Source organism: Miniopterus natalensis, chromosome 11 (assembly GCF_054644295.1).
Source record: "Miniopterus natalensis isolate mMinNat1 chromosome 11, mMinNat1.hap1, whole genome shotgun sequence".
Taxonomy (NCBI): Eukaryota; Metazoa; Chordata; class Mammalia; order Chiroptera; family Miniopteridae; genus Miniopterus; species Miniopterus natalensis.
This window is the reverse complement of record NC_142091.1, coordinates 68642898-68649966: the sequence shown is the minus strand read 5'-3', so window position 1 is coordinate 68649966 and position 7069 is coordinate 68642898. Positions and strand designations below refer to the sequence as shown.

The 7069-nt window shown below is 38.1% G+C and overlaps 1 protein-coding gene across 1 annotated transcript; it reads right to left on the bottom strand.

Moving 5' to 3' along the window:
- Nucleotides 1–4797: 4797 nt before the first annotated feature.
- LOC107545719 (olfactory receptor 5J3-like) lies at nt 4798–5736 on the bottom strand. The gene has a single exon (XM_016223898.2). The coding sequence runs from the start codon at nt 5734–5736 to the stop codon at nt 4798–4800; it is 939 nt and encodes a 312-aa protein (XP_016079384.2).
- Nucleotides 5737–7069: the final 1333 nt, after the last annotated feature.

The window sequence follows — 7069 nt, the reverse complement described above, 5'->3', positions numbered from 1 at the left end:
ATGCCATAAAAACACATACACTCTATCACACACACAAATATTAAATACAGATATTATGTATATATAGGCCCTTTTTAAAAATTAGAAGAATATTTGAAAGATAAATACAACACAGGTTAAGAAATTTTCTGGACCTGTGGGAACAGAACTGAAATCATAATAGCTGGTAACAGATTCTTTCATTGTGAAGACAACAGGAAATACCAAAAGCTTAAATAAGGCCACATTACCACTCCCTAATCATACTCACAATTCAGATGCCTCAAGAGTAAGCAGAGTATCTGCAGATGGCTACGTGTTCAGGATCCTTAGAGTACTTCAGGCTGAGAGGGGGGACTTCTATGGCTGCTTTCTTTTCTTTTGGGAATGCACACTGTGTCATGGTGTGGATGGCATCGCAGGTGTCCACGGGTTGGATTATTAGCATTTTTTCTGGTCAATTGGGATTGGAACTAATTAGAGTAGCAGGTCTTCTCAATAGATATGCATGACATCATATCCCCAAAATGTTGACATTAATGTTTTATGTTTATACACACAGAGAATTTATTAAAGTGTATGCTCTCCTTTGGGAGTATTTATATGAAAATGTTTGCTTTCCTTCCCTCTAACAATTCAACAGGCATCATAGCACTGTGCACAGTGTGGAGATTTGCATATATTTCACATAGGCTTATTAGCTTTTTACATAATTTTATATTTAGCTCTCTTTATCATACAGATAATATACACATTATTTGTGTGTTTGGGAAGGGGAGTTTGGAAAGATGATTTTGCACAGAACTGTTTTTAATTCATTAGCATGTCTTAGGTATTTTAACGTATAAGTAGAGTACATTATAATATATGTAATTATATAAAATAGTGAGGTCTCCTGTCAATCCAATATTGTACAAAATTTAAAGAATTATGACATCATTACACAGTTGTGAAAATACTGATAGAACATTAGCATGTCTTTAGATACAAATGGAAGATATTACATATCATAAGAGAACAAACTTGATTAGAACTAATAGCAATATATCATTTAAAAATTATGTTACCCTCTTCTACCTCCCCCCACCTCCCTTTCCCTCTGGTAAGCACCACACTGTTGACTGTGTCCATTAGTATTTATTTTTATTTTTTGCTTAATCTTTTCACCTTTCATGAGGGTAACTGCAGGATAAATGATGGAAGGAAACTTGACTTTGGGTGGTGAACACACAATGCAACATCCAGATGATGTATTACACAATGGGACACATCTCGCTTTTATGAGCTTTCTTATAAGTATTTTGAAACAAATTAATAGGAAATACAAATTTAGGATCGTTTTTATGTTAACACTAAGAAATATGCCTCTTTTTGCTTGCTTTTTTTAAAAATTTATCTTTATTGTTGAAGTAATAATAATTTTCCCCTTACTGTTTTCTTTGTCAAATTTGAATATAGTGACACCAGCTTTCCCTAAGTAATTTTTTCCATCTTTTTATTTGCAATCTGTTTCCCTTTATCTCTTGGAAATAGATTATATTAGGTTCTTTTGTTTTTTAACTACTCCAGTGGATCTCAATTTAGGCAGTTTTGCCCGCACCCCTGGATATTTGACAATGTCTACACACATTTTTGGTTGTCCTGAGTGGGGAGGAGGAATGTGGCTGACATCTACCGTTGACCTACTATGAACAGGACGCCTCCACAACAAAAATTCATTCAGTCCAAAATGGCAGCATCATTAAGGTTAATGACCCTGACTTAGTTTTCCAGTCTCTGTTTCTATATGTAGTAACTGGCAGAGCTCATTTTTCATGCAGCATCTCACTATTAGGTTATGTTTTCCTTTCTGGCCTTCTTCCTTCCTTCCTTCTTGTGCACTATTAAATTAATCAAGATTTCACTGTTAATTTTGTCCTATGTCTTTTATCTGGGTATTTTGATTTAATATTTTACCGCTTGCAGGAGCAATTTTAATATGCCTTTTTCCTACCAGGATCTTGTTAAACGGGATCGGAGATGGTGGGGGAGTGGGTGTAACTTAAACTCGCCTCCCTCCCCCAAACCAAACTGGAAATACAGCTAAAATAGAAAACAGCCAACTGAAAAACCAACTGAAGGCGAGCCGAGTAGAATCATTTTCAAATCAGTGATTCACCTCCCCTAATACTGGAAAAACTCTCAACTGTATACTTACGCTTTTCTACCACTTATGTCAATTTCATCCTCTATTTTACTTCCTGCCTTAAAATTACCATAGGAAGTCACCTTTGGTGTGGCTTTAATGAGGAAATATTCATCTCCCATTCTTGAAATATGTTTTTATTGCTTTTTTAGAGAGAGAGGAAGAGAGAGGGAGAGAGAGAGAAACATCAATGAGCGAGAAGCGTCCCTCAGCTCCCGCCGCATGTCCTCTGTTGGGAATGTGGGACTCGAGCCCTCACAGCCACCTCCTGGTGCCTGGGACAAAGCTCAGCCATCTGAGCCAAAACAGCCAGGCAGCAAATATTCTTCTAGAAAATTTATTTGTAATTATAGATGACATAAAATATTATATCAGTGTTAAATTTACATCGTGATTTATATATGCCACATTTATAGACCACATTAAGCATAGTACTCATCTTTCAACATACCTAGTTATTAGGACATTACTGACTCTCTTCCCTCTGATGTACTTTCATCCCGTGACTTATAACTTGAAGGTTATACTCCCGTGTCCAATTCAGCACTATTAACAACAGCCAAGAGATGGATGGAATCAACCAAAATGCTTCCCGTTCATTAGATGAATTGTTAAATAATTGTGGTATATTCATGCAATAGAATATTATTCAGCCTTAAAAAAATAGGTTAATTCTGATATTTGTGATAACATGGGTTAGCCTGAAGGCCATTACGCTAAGTGAAATAAGCCAGTCAAAAAAATACACAAACACTGCGTCATTACACTTAGGTTTATAAAATAGCAAATTCACAGAAGCACATAACAAAATGTTTCTGTTTAAATTTATTTAATTATCTCTTGAATTAATTCATGTTAAACAATTTTCCTAACTTTTTTCTCTATTTTCTTCAATATGTTGATCATAGTTTTTTGCAGTCATTTTCTAAATACAGCATGTAGCTCCTCTGCAGTCCTGCTTATGTTTTGCACTTGTTTTTCTTTTCTTATAGTTTCTGACATTTTGCATCTGAGAGTCACCTGAATAAATTCAATAAAAGGTGGGAAAAAATGTTTTTACAAACTGGAGATAACATTACTTTCCATGGAGGGGGGTTTCACTTTCTCTTTATAAAGGTATGAAGGATGAGAGACTGACTGTTAATTCAGTTATTCACTGGGCTGAGCCTGGACCATGGTGCCATTATATTTCATTTTCCTTCTGACTTGTCCCTGTGTCGGGATGCAGATCTCCCAAGGTGTGAAGAGGTGGGCCTCTCTCTCTTTCTCTCCAGCCCTTGAACACGAAGAAAATTCAGTTTTAACTTTTTGGAGATGTGAACTCTGCCGCTTGTCTCAAACATCTTCAAGTCACAGCAAATAGCTTGAAGGCTTCTGTTTGATCCAGGCTTTACCTCCTGTGGGACATAGTCAACCAAGCAGCTAGAGCCTCAGAGATTTCACTCTGTGTTTCCAGCTCAGTCTCAATGTGCACAGAGTGAATCATCTTGTGCTTCAGAAAGAAAATTCTAGCCCTTCTGTGCCTGACTGAAAGCAAGATCAAAGTCTGGGAAACCCTTGGAAGACACCTACATTACGTTTGCTATTGATGTTCTTCTAACTGAACTGGGTGTCCTCTAAGCACAGCAGGCATGCAGGACATTCCTACCTGCCTCTGTAGCCCAAACTAGGTTCTTACACTCTCTACCTACCCTCTTTATTCCAATATCCTGTGGCAAAAAACAGCTGTGTGTTTAAGGATCTATATTTCAGTACCTCTTTGAGCCTACGTAACTGCTAATATGCAGCTCCACTGTCCTCTCTGTCCCCTAGAGCAGCCAAAGGGCACAGGATCTGTCAGTTTGTTTTCTCTTTGGTAGATCACAATATTTAAAAATTGTATTGTTTGGGACACCACAAAGTTCCTCCTTGAATTCAGAAGTTCCCCATTTAATTCTGTCCATCTATTATCGATTACCTATCCACATTTGTATCTATCTATCATCTATCATCATCTAGCTTTAATTCATTGCCTGTCTGTCCCTATATCTATTTATGTGTTGGGTCCAGGCCTACTCAGGCACAGAATATGTCTAATGCCCTGAATGGAAATATAACCATATGTGATGAAAGTTGTAAAGTATCTACCTAAAGCTCCACTGATGCACCTGAGAGCTTGATGAGCTCTCCATACATTACCGGCCTTCATTGTCAAGAATGCCCGGAATCAGTGAGATAAGAGTCACCTCACCACTCCATGTCTACCCCTTCCTGAGTCCTAAATGACTTCACTTCCCTTTTCCATAGTAGCTACTCCATTGTACCAACAGATAAATCTATATCTTGTCTTGTTTTTCTTGTGATTTTTGCACCAGTGCTCTTTTAATCACAAGCTACTGCATCCTTCCAGAAGTAAAAATTCTATCATTTTATAGCCACTTTTCCCCATGTTTTCCTGTTTATCTTAAAACATTTTAAACATACAGAAGAGATTCAAGAATAATACAAATGAGCAAAAATATAGTTCATTTCTCTTATTTTGTGAGCGTATCTTGATTGCAGTCTGTTGGTGATCATATATCTGTGACACAATTCTAAAAAAAGCATCTATTTGCTGGTAAAGGTCACCGTAAAAACCCATAGACAAGACCTGCTCAAGCTGAAGTTCCTTTCCCCCATATTGACCTTTTTGCTGCATCTTTCACGTCCTTGTTTCTTAGGCTATAAATCAGTGGGTTTAGCATGGGGATCACTGAAGTGTAAAACACAGCAGAGACCTTCTCCTGGTCCAGGGAATACTGAGAGCTTGGCTGGATGTAGCTGAAGGTTGCAGACCCATAGAGTAAGGTCACAGTGGTCAGGTGGGAGGCACAAGTGGAGAAGGCTTTGCGCCTCCCCTCCGCTGAGCGAATTCTCTGGATGGCAATGATGATGCAGATGTAAGAGAGCACAATGATTATCAAAGTAAGCACCCCAATGACCCCAGAGAATATCAAAAGCAGCATCTCATTGTTATGTGCATCAGAACAAGAGAGCTTCAGAAGAGGGGGGATGTCACAGAAATAATGATTCACAATGTTAGGACCACAGAAGTCAAGTTTGAACAGGCCTATTGTGTGTGTCAGTGAGTTAATGAGCCCACCCGAGTAAGACACAAGGACCATCCCAATACAAACCCTTTGGGTCATAATGACTGTATACAGCAAGGGGTTGGCTATTGCTACATAGCGGTCATAAGCCATCATAGACAGGAGGATGCCTTCTGTGGTTATATAGACTGCAAAGAAGAAACTTTGTAGAACACAACCAGCAAATGTGCTGGACCTGTGTTTTGACAGGAAATTGATCAGCATCTTGGGAGCCAAGACAGTAGAGTAGCAGATATCACAAAAAGACAGGTTGCTAAGAAAGAAATACATGGGAGTATGAAGGTGGGCATTGAACCAGATCAAGATGATCATCCCCCCATTACCTGTCAGAGTGATTAAATAAATAAGGGAGAAGAGCACAAAGAGAGGAATCTGCAGATTAGGATTTTGAGTTAAACCTACCAGAAGGAATTCTCTCACCCCTGTGTGATTCCAGCCTGCCATGCTTGCAGGTTTATCTAGCTCTTCAATTGCAGAATACATGATATCACTTAGATGAAAAATAAGTGTTGATTCCTTCCATGATCCATATAGCAAGGAGCATTTAGGTTTACCCTGTAGTTAGATGAAGAAAAGAAATTAGCTTCAGCAGTGGGCCTTATGTGTGCTAGATAATCCATCTGCAGTGATTCTCCCTACTCAAACTAGAGATGATTTTCTTTCCAGTATCTCAGTTTCCACAACATAATATAAGGATAAATAAATTCTTAGATCATGAAAGTATTAATTGGTAAAACTGACATTTGTACCCAGATATGCCTCTTGCCAGGCCTCTGACTCCTTCTATGGTATTCAGAAGTCCACTGCTTATGTGAGCTACCTACTGAGTGCCATTCTGTGATAGGGATTTTTTCTTTATCCTGTGCCAGTGCTGTTCCTCTCTTTTTACACCCAGTTTACTCATGAAACCAACCTCCATAGTATTCAACCCCCTTCCTTTCCAAAGCTCAAGTGTCAAGACTCTTTTTGCTTCACCTTTTGCTCAGGTTTTCCCCTTTGAGGGATGGAACTAAATGACTGTTTCCTCTAAAGAGATGAGTCAGGAAAAAGAGGAAGAACAATATTTTCATTTTTTGTTTAGTATTAAGGCCAATCAAAACATAGATTATATACATATGAGCATAACCCATGGACACAGACAAAAGGGTGGAGAAGGCTGGGGTGTGGGTTGGGGCAGATGCTAGATGGAGGGGATCAATGGGGGGGGGACATCTGTAATATTTTCAACAATAAAGAAATAAAGATAAATTTTTTTTAAATGTAGCAGTTCAACTGAAGTTAAACACTGTTCTGTTTTGTATCTGTATAACTTCACTCTTATATCTTTGGGTTTTTACCAGCATTAAAACAACAAAGGCACAAACAAACCTTATTAAGAGAGGCAAGGTGTTACTATGAGGGACCAAACTATCTATCATGACATAACTATATCACGTATGTTCTGCTTTCAAAATGTAGGCTGCCACTTAGTTTCACTTATGTTTTGACATGACCTAGTACTAATTCAACAACATTTGTGGTTAAATATTAATGGGTCAATTCATTAGTGTATACATCCATACACCCAGTCAGTGCATATTACTTACTACTTTCTACCAAGAAATGTTATATACACTGGGGATGAAGTGGTGACTAAGGAAAATGTCATTCTTGCAGAGAGCTTACATTTGATTAAGGAAATAGACACCTATTGATATACAATGAGTGTTGTCAAGAAAAGTAAAGAACGGGAGGTGAATAGAAGCGATGGCAGATGCTCTGCTATATAGTGTATTAC

Coding starts and splice junctions, on each gene's coding strand:
- LOC107545719 (XM_016223898.2), bottom strand. CDS start 5,736: ATGGCAGGCTGGAATCACACAGGGGTGAGAGAATTCCTTCTGGTAGGT.